We start from the raw sequence: 13,973 nt of genomic DNA, 5'->3' as shown, positions 1-13,973 counted from the left end.
GTCCACGTCTGTGGCACTTCAAGACAATCTTCCCAGTTACCGTGTGTATCCTCAAAAAAGAATATGTGGTACACCTTGTCATAAAAGATTATACAAAGCACGCTCACTTATGGCAAGTCTCTTTCATGCTGAACGTTTGACTTCTGGTTCTTGGGACCCGTAAGCGCAAATGACGCCGGTTCTAAAATGAAATGTTGCTTCATCACGAAATGTTAAGTGAGGTGAAAGCAGATCGCTTGTGTGTTCACAGGACAAACGAGTTTAGCAGCTGCATGTAATTCCGTGTTTGTGGATAGGTCGAAATGATTATTTTAAATTATGGTGTATGTGATAGATTTATTAAATATAAGAGTTACAAGGGATGATTGTGATTAGTGGTGGATGCTGTGCTCGGCCCAGGACTTGGCGTACTTCTTCCTGTATTCTCCGGATGGGTCGTACTTGTCCAGCAGCTTCTTCATGAGGTCTGGGTGGCGGCGCGAAATCTCTCCGAAGAAACCTCCGATCTTCTTGTGCTGTGTCTCAGTGCACTTGGCGCAGTCTGTACGAACTATTTCGGGCAGCACCTCTGCAAAGGAAAATACGGTTACAATCGTAGAATTGTGTCGTGCTTCGTGATGGAGGTCTGTTTAGAATCTGTAGATTGGGGTGAGCAGTGAGTAAATTGTTGACATAGCCACTAGGGTCCTCAGACGTCAAACAGAACTACTCTTTCACTTTTCTGGAAATACTACTGCGTCATCTCAACAAGGTTGCCATATAGTCACATTACACCTTGTCGTTTGACTTCAGAACTGCAGTAACAAGCCGACGACAAAAGATAAAGGGTGCGTCCCAGGCGTTTTATAACATAGTCATTTGGCTAACTGAGTATACTGAAGAAGAAACTAGACCATTAAAGAAACAATGAGTTTCCAACCACGGAACTACATCTTCTTATGGGCAAACATTAATTCTAGAAAGTAATGGAACATTGCTGAAGCATGGGAGGCCATGTTTTAAACATCAACTCTACTACGAGGAGGTAAAATGTTTAACTACGACAGGATTACGAACAGAATAAGAAAATATACTAGGTAATTTCATATAAAGCAACTTTATCGTAAAATGTATCACGGTAATTATGAGCAGTTCTGATAAATGCGTAGCTCCTACAAATGTTGTGCCTAGGGTTATCTAGGCCAGCACTAGCGTTTCCAGTTTAGGCCTACAGATAAATGCTTCACTTTCTGGTAAAGATATAGATAAACAACACTTGTTGGATAGACGTATATAGAAGACGATTAAGCTGCGTTATTAAGAACGTTGTTATGAATATAGCGAGCTCTTTCGCCAAATTCCATTATCGTTAAAAAAACAATATTGGTACAAGTTCACGAGCGTTAACTTGTCGGAGCTATTGCATTTTTGGGCATACACAGACGTTTACAGACACGAAAGAAAGGAATCATGTAATTATTAATGAAATACGACACTCTGCAGTCAAACTGCCACTGAAATTTGTGTTCGAGATTCAGCTTGTTTTAATACGACTTGAAATTTGCGTAACATTTTTCCATCTCCCTTACTTCTCACTGTCAAGCACTGCAGTCAACTGTTTACGCACGCATCATTCAGCAACCAAGCAACCATCAGTACATACACTTAGGACACAGTACTCACACTTCGTGGAGGAATGCTAGTTATGAATGCATTTCCAAATAGGTGGCTGAGTAACCTTATAACTTAGTGGCGAAAGGAGAGAGCGGTCTTCCATTCGACAATTCCCAACTTCCTGGGAGATTAAAAATGTGTATAGAGCCGGGAGATGACATTCTCGCGAAAGTAAAGCTGTGAGGGCGAGTCGAGGGTCGCGCTTCGATACCTCGTTCGGTATAACTCTTCAGATGTGCTAGGATAGTTCAGTCGGTAGATAAGTTGCTCGCGAGAGGCAAAAGTCGCAATCTGGAGTCCCGGTATCGCAGTTTCATTCTGCCAAGAAGTTTCAGTACCAAAACTGTAGCACGTAGAATTCAGAGGCAGTGGGGTTTGGTATTAACCTTTTCGTTCGTGTATTGCTCAGGTTTTTAATAAAATACGGGAGGGCATTAAGTCTGAGGGATAAACTGCTAAATCCTAAAATTTGTGTTAATGATCACCAGATCCAAGACGAGCGGTACATTACAAAGTTTAACAAAAAACCATACGTGTCTGTTCTCGTGGAAGCTAGATTACAGGGCTTGATGGATGAAGAGACTGAATAATGTTCAGGAGGAAAAAAGGATAATGTACCCTGGAACTGAGAAGAAAGATTCTGAATTCATTAGTAACTCATTATAGTGTGTCCTAGAACTCAGGAAATTTGTTGCTATTGAAGAATGTTAAGTCTGATCTTTTGTTCACCTTTTACTCTCTTTATCTTACACCTCTCAGTTCTCTTTGTCACAAGCCAGACACGTTAAGATTAGGGTAAGAGGATTCCCAAGAACGTGACACGGAAGACACTTATTTAAAAGTAAACGCGAAAACAGGAAGTTGCGGGAAACCGGTCCCAAAACGTCGATATGGTTGCAGAGAGCTTCTAACTCAGTGACTGTATGTCAGTAGCCTATATACGTAATGGTTTGTCGAGGACCATGAGTGCATCAACGATGTAGAAATCTGTATGAAAATTGAAGAAAGCGCAACGTTTCGTAACATTTACGCGGTGGATCACTCTCTCCGTTCAGCAGGCGACCTCTATATTTCACACCCCATCACGTGACTGCAACTAATTACATAGCGTAACTCGCTAAGAGATTGCCGCGGCTGCGTAAAAGCTCTCCGACCGGTTTCGTTTATGCAACTTTCCTGTCTGGAGCAGTGACCTGCAAACCGGTCGCAACACAGTTTCGGTAATCTGAAGCGCATGAATTCGCACGGTCCCTGGAAACAACGAATTCGCGAGTACATCGATCGCATTAGGTAAAGTGGTTGGTTACAACCAGCTGCAGTGTGCCCTATTACTTCTGTACTTCATAAACCTGATCTTAATAACCTGTTAGTGCCTCCAGAGAAACTACATTCACTACCTCAGCGTTTATATTTTTCAATTTTCTAGCAGCCAAAATAATCGAGGCGGGGTGGAAACCAAGAATTACAAAAGAAATGTTTCACAGGACATAGAAATTCTGGGGATCCTTTAGCGATATCGATTAATAGACATACGACTAGGTTACTGACATTAAATTCAGCGTTTATGTTAAGTAGATAGTCTCTTCACTGTTAGGTGAGCTATCAGCTATTACAATTTAAATCAGCCAAACAGCGGTTAGCCCGAGTTCAGAGCTCTAGGTTCCTCTCAGTAAGCAGTTGGTCGTTTATGGGATTGTTTACTGTCTCATACTGGAATTCTTGCACCGTAAACATATAAACACCAACAATAGTATAGCACCGCATACGAATGCCAAATGTATTATTTCCCCTAGAGAAGGGTAACCCGAATTATATGGGGAGCGTTGCAATAAATTATTAGATATAGAAGTCTATTGGGTGGCGACTGGTATAAGAGTTTTATGCTGAAAAGTAATAAAAGATTTCCAATAAAATGATTAATGTAAAATAATTATAACATCGAGCACGTATGTAAAATCGGATAATTCACGCTCAAAGACAATGTAAATCAAAACGAAACTATCTATTACACTAATACTTTTGAATAAATATTAGGGCTTCAAATGCCTATAGAATTAGTTCAACAGAGTCAAAACACAAGCATCGATTGTCCCAAAAAGGACCAGAAAGTGTGGTTGAGTCATTAAGTAGGTACCCATCCCGGCATTCGCATTACATATACATCCGTCCTTTGCCATCTATAGTAAGGTGTGTAGTGGAGGCTAGACAGAATACCATTTTCCACTGTTGATGGTACAACACATGAGGCGAGGAAAGCGACAGATCAATTAGCGGGGAACAATCGTGGTAATTAATCATTTACTTGAGCTTAACTGAGTACAAAAAGTTAGACGACGCAATAGCTCGTGCTGGAAGCACTGCGAGAGTAACTTCACGGCCTAGCCTACGACATGGAGAATTCCATTGACATAAGACACTCTAACAAAGGGCAGATTGCTATGGTCCGACGCCTCGGAACGGGGATCTAGGGAACGGTGAATTTGCTCGGCTTTTCACATTATTATGTCGTGAACCGGTATGGAAACTGGTTGAAGGTTGTGAAACTACGGGTAGACCACAACCTGTCGGGCGTCCACCTTTCATCGCATAACGCTGAGGTCGGAGATTTCCCGTTATGTAAAACTGGACAGGAGGCAATCTGTGGCAGATGTGACGACAGTGCTGGTCCGGTCACACGTGTTTCGGAGCACACCACTGACCGTTCATCTCCGCAGCCGTTACCCGCACGTCTTTTCATGCTGACACAACGACATCGTCAATTGTGTTGCAATTGGCACGGGGACATCGGTATTGGACAGTGGATCAAATGGAAGCGAGTCGCCTGGTCTGATGAATCACATTTCTTGTTACTCCAGGGCGATGGTCATGCCCGGATATGCCGCCTTCAAATCGAATGTGCATCGCACCAAGGTCGCCGCCTAGCGCACTGTCAAGGACTTGCACTTGGACTTTCACAGGATCTGTGGCAACAGTCGAAGGCACCATCACAGCTGTGGACCACATGAACATTATTGCGGACCGCCTGTATCCCTTTACGTTTGATGTATTTCCAGATGGCGACGGCATCTTCCAGCAGTATAACGGTCCACGTCACAACACCAGAATCATGCTACAGCGGTTTTAGGAGCACGGTAGTAAAGTCATATTGATATTTTGGTCACGAAATACGTATGAAGTGACGCCAATGGAATACTACCGTGACGCTTCAGGGTGCCAGCTCCGCGCCTACAAATCGCCGACCCGTGATTTACAGAAAACACGTGGCCAGTGCGAAGAGATTTGGTGTCGTATACCTCCATAGACCCAACAAGGGCTCTTAAAAGGCATGCCACGCTCAATCACTACCTTATTATGTCCCAGAGGTGTACCAAAAGGCTGACTAATTTCAATGCTGGTTACAAAATTTTTGGCTCTGTAGGGTGTCTCCTTGTGAGATTTAAACCTAAATGCAATTTTGTACGGTAATAACAATGAACAACGTGGGCGATAGCAGAGGCCTCGGAATGGCTGACGTGGATTGCTATACTGCCACCACTACAGTCAATAAGCGAGCGTGAAGATGTAACAGGTTTGGAGCTAAATTACCACCATGAGTAGTGTTATCGTGTTAAGTGTAGTGCTCTGGTCAATCAATTAATATTATTCCTTTCGATTAGAGTCAGTGTTTGTAGTATTTTGAGCTGAATTTTGCTCCTGAGCTGTTTAATGATTGGTTGATGATATACAGGGTGGTAAGAAATAGTCTGGAGAGCTTGTAGGGGTGTTGCAGGGTACGTCGTGCTGAGAAATAATTGTTAAGATAATAACTCGATACGTTGCATCGTTTACGAGTTCATTAGCACTAAAGTTAGTCAATCAGGTCAGCCCATCAGGTACATTTAGTGTTAGTTTTTCTCATAGCGTAGATGATAGCGCACGAGGTTGCTCAGTCTTTGCCTCGGGTTCGATCTGTACTACCGTCTTAAGTCCAATTTTTGTATGACTCTCTTCTTCCGTTTCAGGAAACCAAACGAAGCACACGTTTGGCAACACCGTCTCTGGCGGGAGGTTGAATTTCCGCGCGTAACGACCTGACTGACTAATTTCAATGCTAGTGAACTCGGAAACGGTGCAACGTATCGAATTTCCTTCTTAGTAGTTATTGATAAGCACAAGCTGCTCTTTAACACTTTTACTAGCTCTCCAGACTGTTTCTGACCGCCCTGTATAATTGAGTACTACAGAGAAATTCATCACAAGCCTTACGGAAGAATTAACGCTTGTGATTGGTAAACAATGTTTCATTTTAACCACCCTAACTGTTCTGTTTTCAGAAATCCAGTAGTGATCAGGGTATAGCGTGACAACAGCGAATTAGCGAATTCTGCAGTGCTTATATCTGTCTGTACCCTGTGCCGTGTAGTAGAACATTATTATATGAAAGAGAATCCACACCCTCTCAAGACCCGAGTTGATGTAAAAAAAAGTAACTTCTATCTAATCTTTCCGTTATGTTTTTGTTTTAAAACATTTGCTGGAACTAGTTCAGTTTCTTGTACCACTTATTTCTTGGCCATCTGCTTTCTGTACGGAAAGCAGAAGATGATATCGTTAATCCTTGTACAGCTTTGATTAATATGATCCAAAGCTGTATTAGTTTTATTCAGTATTACTAATATTTTCTGTCCTGACATTGTTTTAAATGATTTTTCTGGATTTTAGCGAGTACCGCCAAATGAAATTGGTTGTAGCTAATACGGTTATCGGCAGCCACTGCTGTAGCCTTAAATACGTATTGCAGGATCTATAATGGAAACGATATTTACTGAAAATTATTTTTACGGAGTTCGATCTTTTTAAAAGAAGCATTCCTAAGCAACGCAGATTCTGCTACTGATATAGGTATGTTTATTGCTTGCGGCGGACACACATCACTGTTAGTGACGGAGCAATAGTCATTGATTGTGCTAATTTTTACCGGCACTTCCGCTGTCAAGGTAATTCCGCTTTCTCTTCTTGCTAACATCGTGAAACAAACAGCGTTAAATTATTCACTAAAGAGGAAGAATTATCCGCGACCTGGCGTTGCGTTACAGGGTAAGCAGGTGAGTTGCACAGTTAAAATAATACACGTCGACAAATGTGCGTGCCTCGGAAAAGTTGGCTGGTACCGCAACAAATCAGGAATTCTCTAATTGTACGCTGGGGACCAATAAGCACTATGTATTCTGGGAGAAGAATTAAGGTACTTGAATGCAACTAGAGTATGCTCTCGGAGGTTGTTCACTGTGCACAACATAGTACTTGAGGTATCAGCCACAGTAGACTGGAATTTCAGACTGACTTATACCTTCATCCCAACCCACATTTTTGTTTCGAAGCAGACTTATTTAAATTCGGGGACCACTCATATTCCAATCACTATTGCTCCATTGGGGTCCCGTTACAGCAATCTGGAGCTACGTGATTACTGAATACAGACTCACTGTATCCACGGAACGGGTCTCATTTTGAGTGTGTGAGCTTGTTGTGTGGGCTATACCGTCCTACTGGGTACCGGAGTGTAGACTGTGATGGGTCTCACCCTTGAGCGCCTTCCCGGCGGGTCTGCACGCTGCGTCTCCTTCTTCCAGCAGGCAGCGCACCGCGTCCTGGACTCGCGTTTCATCCGACAGCAGTGCCTTCAGGTCCAGGCTGTCGAACGTAGCCGGGTACTTCTCCTGCAACACAGCACACCACTCGCTGTAACCAGAGGACTCATTGCATGCGCACTAATTCGTATTCCCGAACAAAAGTGGCGATATCGCCCGTACCCTTCCAAAGGTACCATCCTGGCAATCGCTTTAAACTGTAACTCGGGAGCCTGATGGGGAATTATAGCCACTATCTTCCCGAAAACGTTTCTAGCACCTTACCAATGCGCCACCCCACTCAATATATCTGTGAAGTCTTGCTTAATGAGTTCTTGAAGATATATCTACTAAAATTAGTGTTGGTATCTGTGCATGCAATAAATGTTGGCTAAGTGTGTACTTATATTACGGGATTAATATTACATGTAGAAAAATGAAATTGTCGTTGAAGATCATGTCCCAAACCCTGTCATCAAACTCAGCTACAGCATCAGAAAAAGAAAAGGAAACTTAAAAAACGACAGCTGAAACTGATTGTTGCTACCGTCACTTGTATTTCAAACTAGAACTCTCTTGCTTTACATATACAAATGCTGTACAGGCTGTTACTGTGACTCAATTTCAAATATATAGACTCATCGTAACCAGTTATTAGATTTTAATGTTGCTCTACTTTTTTATTATTTACCACGCATTTTGGAGGCTTTGCTCCTTAAGCAGATGCTGGTTCCGAGGTATAGCTGAAGTTGCACTGTTCTTGGGAAATCATCAATGTCTAATTATATAGGCTTTAAGCTTATCGTTTTCTATATATAGTTAAGGCTCACCGGCCATTTGACGATCTTCTTCTGTGCGGATTCTCTTACGGGAATCGGCAAAAAGCAGCGAGTAGTGAGTATAATGAGCAGGGGCACTGTGAATATAGTGCGGGACAATAAGTTGGGAATGTGAGTTCACAGGAGGAGTGCCAGAGATACATCCCTGCAGTTGCACTATCCTTTGTGTCTTCGGTGGTTCAGATGGATAGAGCGTCTGCTATCTAAGCAGATCACGGGTTCGAGTCATGGTCGGGGCACACATTTCCAACTGTCCCCGTTGACGTATATCAACGCCTGTATGCAGCTAGGGTTATCCTTTTCATTGTAATTATCGCTTTCTTTTGAGAATGGTTTTAGTGGATTCACAAGACGAAATATTTCCTGTAGTCATGTGACTCTTTGTTGTCTACCTTTCTCGAGAGCGCTGCTTTTGAACTTAACACATTCAGAATTTACAGCCATTGCCAGAGATCTTACACGCACCTAGCGTTCCTGGTTAATAGAGATACTGTATAGTTTGTCGTTGTGAAGTTTAGTTTTTCAGAGTATTTTACGTAAAAGAGAAGTGTCTTTACTTTGTTCTTCAAATATGCCATCCATTTAATTAAAAACAATAAAGCGTATTACATAATTTGAATTCTGAATGTTATTGCATAAATGACTTTGATTGTGATTTGATGTGTTTGCAAAAATAACATATGCTACAAAAAAGGTTCTACAATAAATAAAACTAAATGCATTCTATTGCATAAGATGTGGTTTGAAAGAAGAGGCTTGTTTCACTGAGGTCCTTATTACTTTTGTGTGTTCGTTGTCAATTGTTTCGTTCAGAATTACAGCTCATTGTCACTTTTGGTTTCTATGTACTTCTTGGCTTTCCAGAATGTGTACCTTTATGCCTTTTGATTGTGCATGCAAAATGGTCAGTAAGGTGTTCATGGCTGTCGTTTCGTGTCCTGTCTGGTGCACAAGCATTCAAACAGTTCACTTAATGTAATTATTTCGTGAAAGACCTCCATACGTTCCAATACGCTCACCCTGTCTGTGTAACATACAAGTTCTACATCTACATCTACATTTATACTCTGCAAGCCAGCCAACGGTGTGTGACGGAGGGCACTTTAAGTGCCACTGCCATTACGTCCCCTTCCTGTTCCAGTCGCGTATCGTTCGCGGGAAGAACGACAGCCGTAAAGCCTCCGTGCGCGCTCGAATCTCTCTTACATTCGTGATCTCGTCGGGAGGTGTAAGAAGGGGAAGCAATATATTCGATACCTCAGCCAGAAACGCACCCTCTCGAAACCTGGACAGCAAGCTACACCGCGATGCAGAGTGCCTCTCTTGCACAGTCTGCCACTTAAGTTTGCTAAACATCTCCGTAACGCTACCATGCTTACCAGATAACCCTGTGGCGAAACGCGCCACTCTTCTTTGGATCTTCTGTATCTCCTCTGTCAACCCGACCTGGTACGGATCCCACACTGATGAGCAATACTCAAGTATAGGCCGAACGAGTGTTTTGTTAGCCACCTCCTTTGTTGATGGACTACATTTTCTAAGGACTCTCCCAATGAATCTCAACCTGGCACCCGGGTTACCAACATTAATTTTATATGATCATGCCACCAATGTTTGTTCCGCTATAACATAATCATACAATAAAGAATCCTTCTTTCTATGTATTCGTAATACATTACATTTGTCTATGTTAAGGGTCATTTGCCACTTCCTGCACCAAGTGCCTGTTCGCTGCACATCTTCCTGCATTTGGCTGCAATTTTCTAATGCTGCAACTTCTCTGTATACTACAGCATCATCCGCGAAAAGCCGCATGGAACTTCCGACACTATCTACTAGGCCATTTATATTTATTGTGAAAAGCAATGGTCCCATTGCACTGCCCTGTGGCACGCTAGAGGTTACTTTAACGTCTGTAGACAAATATCCTGAAATTTATACACTCGAGCGTTTATTAAGTTTTACCTTATTTGCTAATTGTATATGGTAGTATAATGAGTTACATTTGGACGACAGACTGATGTTGACCTCACATTTCATCGGGATCCTTGGTATCCGGTACCAGATGGGACCATAAAATGTAATACTATCGCATGGTATGGGACTAATAAATGGTTTACTATCACGTGATACGCTGCCATTAAAGGTTCATTCTGTCGTCAGTTGCAGATGCAGCTATTACGGTGTGACTCCTGTCTGCCAGTCGGCGAAACCGCGACCTGCGGCACTGGTGACGTAACGGCCTGCTGAACCACTCTCACTCTCGGAGGCTGCGCTCCCTCCCGACCCACAACACGCGCACGTCTGCGTGTGTGGGCGCCTGCCGCCGCACCGCTGACCCACACTGACCTGCTGTTTTGCAAAGCCAAGTACGGCTGTCTGGTTTGCATGGAGAGTATTTCTGCAACCAGTGTACTTCTGCTAGCCTGTAATCACTACTTCGCATGGAGATATAACTAATCTTCGCAATTTGCTTCTCCTTTTTTTCTCCCAACCAATCATGTTTTACTCATTTCTGTGATCATACACATTATCCCTTTTTCTCGACACATACATATCGTACACGATCGAATGAAGTGCCGTCAGAAAGATTTTTTAACCGACTTCTGACACTGAACACCAGATTTGCGGTAAACCTTAATTTGTGGAAAATTTCAACATAAAAGAGGCTTTTAACTGTCATAGATAGCTGCATACTTATATTTTACGAATGTAACTAATCACGAATAAGAAATTCCCTTTTCATATTACGTTATCACAAATACCACTTAATTCGTTTTAAAGTGTTTATTAACTGGATTATTTGTATATAGCATTGTCATAGACAATAACCGTGACTGCTGCGGTAGTCCATTATCTCTGCCCGTAGTAAAAGTTGATTTTACTAAATGAATATACTCTCCTAAACAGTAAACATATTTGTAATTGTCGCGTTGATTTGTTATTTACCTGTTACTGCTACGGCCTCACCTGTTTACTCTAAATGCAAATGTTAGTTGAGTCACAGTTATAGGTTATGTGACTCTTCTGACACTCGATAATCTCTGCCCGTCGTACAAGCCGGGGAAAAAATATTCCGGATGCAAAACGTACTTTTAGGCTCATATCTACAAGGATGTGTCATAAATTCATGATTATTATTTCACGTCATTCGGTTCATTTTTAAAGATTTTTCTCTTCATTCTCACTACTAGTCTTATCCCAACAAATATATTTCAAGTACTGTTATTATTTAAGACTATAAAAGTAAGAAAGTTTCGCACGGGTCCCTCGATTGAGTTTAAAAGTGAATAATCAATTTTCAGTAGAGGTACTGGGATCACAGCCGTGTGTTTCATAAGCGTTTGATAGTATTCATCCATTATATTTTCCCTGTGGTTTTTAAGGTAACTTGTTCGATGAAGGCAATGCCATCCCTCACGAATCATGCACCTAACCACAAAATAGGACGGGGGGTGGGGGGGAGGGGGGGGGAGGGGGGCAGAGGAGACAGTCGCTTGTGTGCGCCTCTACGAAGCAAATACGGTACGTGCAACCACAACATAGAGGTATCCGTAGGGAGGCCAGACTAACATATGGTTCCTGTAATAGTACAGCAACGTTTTCAGTAGTTGTAGGGAGAACAGTCTGCATGACTGATATAGCCTTCTAACATAAGCCAACTGGCGTTGCTATGTTGGTACTGCCACGGGCTGAAGAGAAGGGGAATCTACAGCCATTATATTTCCCGAAAAATGCAGCTTTAGTGTAAGGGTTATTGATGATGGTGCCCTCTTTGCTAAAGTACTGTGGACATTAAATAACTCTCAATTTGGAATTATGGTTGAGAACAGCCGAGCTGGTTGTTGTCATTAAGACAAAAAAACCTGTTGTCCTACAGGACGAAACGTGGAATGTCAGACTCCTAAAACGCAAAGGCTTCCCCAGAGAAGAGGCGGGGGGAGCTACATGAGTCTTCGGACTGAATAACACAACAAAAAAATTATGTCTTTGCTTACGTCACCGTTATCGGTAATTACTCCTTAGAACGGAAGGAATATTTAGGCATATTTAGGCAACAAGTGCATTTAGGGGAACCACAAAACTAGGTATTACAGCACCTTCTGCAATCAGATTGCATATCAGGGAATGTGAATGAACTAAAGCCTGAAACATGGAAGCAAAAACCCAAGAAAGATCAAGGACAAGTTTTTATTGAAGGTGTAAAATTTAAATCAAGAGGGAAATCTACCTGAATATGGAACGAATTTTGGATACCATGGTGGAAAGGATCCTCCCAGTTTCATATACTGAATAAAAGAAAACTGTATTAGGACATATTCAGCTACTGTGTGGTTGTAATTAAACTACAGCTTCTCTCGGTCCTGTGTGGGCTGTAATAATAATATGGTAGCGAGACCTGCTAATTATACTAATGCGTTGATGTGGAACCGACTTATGCTGGAAAAAATTAGTTCCAATTTTGGCCACAAGATGCAACTCCAGACCTGTAAAACATCTCGTCGACGTTTCCGGCGCTCATATTGAACAAATAGTTTAAGCAGTGGTTAATAGTAAAACAAACATTATAGCTTTCTCACGTATTTAACATTTTCTCCCCACGACCTGTTCCAAATGTATTACACATGGAAACATTTCTATACGTCTTTCTTGCATTCACAGTTCCAGATTTGCACTTGGAGGCCAAAATTGGGAATAATTCTTTTTCCAGCGTAAATCGGTTCCACTTTAAAGCAATAGGATGTGTACCAAGTGTCGGTGCCGTATGATAATCACAGCCAACACTGCGCCTCTGTGACTAGCTCCACTTTAATTATAACAACCTGGAAGGTTTTGAAGAAGACAGCTGGAGTTAGGAAGGAAGTGTAAAATGAGATATCTGAAATATTTGGGACCCATGTACAGTGCATCATTGTACGAGAATGGCAGCCTGGAGCTTCTGACATTACCCACCAGGCTGCTTATAAACTTATTTGAAAACAAAGGTCCTACAGCAGTTCCTTTGTGGTGCACCCGAAGTAAATTTGCTACCTGAAAGCACTGTGGACAACTGTGAATGAAGAATTGTGGGTGCTTATGGAAGACTGTGTTTAATTGAAGACTGAGCACTAGAAACGTGGCATGGCTTTTGCGACGAGACGTGATGCTTACCTCGGCGGCCGCGACGAGCGCCAAGGAGGCGCAGAGGAGCAGAGCTACGTGACGGTTCATGCTGGTGGTGTCGGTGCTGTGAGCTACCTGTTGTGGACTGTGCCGCAGTGACGGCTGGCGCGGCTTATATGCTGGCCTGGGGGGGCCTGGAGTGGCGGCGTATCGCTCTGGGGCTGCCGGAGGAGAGAGCGGGGGGCGCACACCCGACACCACAGCCTCACTGATCCACTGCGGGCCACGGCCGGTTACCACCTCCACCACCACGGCCGGTGTTCCACATTGATTACAAGCCACGACCTAGTCTCCTCAAACACTCCCCACTGCCTCACCCAACTGCCGAAGACACATCTAGGTTCAGGTATCAACATAAACCAGTCGTTTCTTTAGGTGTGTCCAGGACCTTGCAAAACATTATTATTAAATTTTATGAGCTTCATAGTAACTTTCATTTTCTCTTTGTGATTTCTCGGTCTATGTTGTTCCGTACCTCAGTCGGTGAAAACGGAAATCTTATAGCATCGCTTTGTAGCGCCTGCTGTCTGTCTGTGCTTCTGCCTCTCTGTGCCACTGTTAAAAACCCCTTTTCTTGGGAATGAGTAGAAACAAAAAGCTGAAATTTATATCACGTATTAGGGCCTATGTTTCCTGACGGGGAAAAAATTGAAGCTTCTAAGTCAATAAGATAAGGCCATTATGTCAAATATTTGGGTGTTCGCAAACG

General features: G+C 42.6%; 1 protein-coding gene across 1 annotated transcript; it reads right to left on the bottom strand.

The window, feature by feature from the left end:
• Positions 1-334: 334 nt before the first annotated feature.
• LOC126263058 (allergen Tha p 1-like) lies at positions 335-13,370 on the bottom strand. Its single transcript, XM_049960034.1, has 3 exons — positions 13,253-13,370; positions 7,217-7,352; positions 335-568 (listed from the first exon to the last, which is right to left on the bottom strand). The coding sequence occupies exons 1-3, from the start codon at positions 13,310-13,312 to the stop codon at positions 372-374; spliced, it is 393 nt and encodes a 130-aa protein (XP_049815991.1). The 5' UTR covers positions 13,313-13,370; the 3' UTR covers positions 335-371.
• Positions 13,371-13,973: the final 603 nt, after the last annotated feature.

The sequence above is a fragment of the Schistocerca nitens genome, chromosome 6 (assembly GCF_023898315.1).
Source record: "Schistocerca nitens isolate TAMUIC-IGC-003100 chromosome 6, iqSchNite1.1, whole genome shotgun sequence".
NCBI lineage: Eukaryota > Metazoa > Arthropoda > Insecta > Orthoptera > Acrididae > Schistocerca > Schistocerca nitens.
Note: the sequence above shows the minus strand (reverse complement) of the source record. Positions and strands in the feature narration are given on the sequence as shown.

Coding starts and splice junctions, on each gene's coding strand:
- LOC126263058 (XM_049960034.1), bottom strand. CDS start 13,312: ATGAACCGTCACGTAGCTCTGCTCCTCTGCGCCTCCTTGGCGCTCGTC. Junction 7,353..13,252: donor CGCTCGTCGCGGCCGCCGAG/GTAAGCATCACG, acceptor GCTGTGTTGCAG/GAGAAGTACCCGGCTACGTT. Junction 569..7,216: donor CGCCGGGAAGGCGCTCAAGG/GTGAGACCCATC, acceptor TTTCCTTTGCAG/AGGTGCTGCCCGAAATAGTT.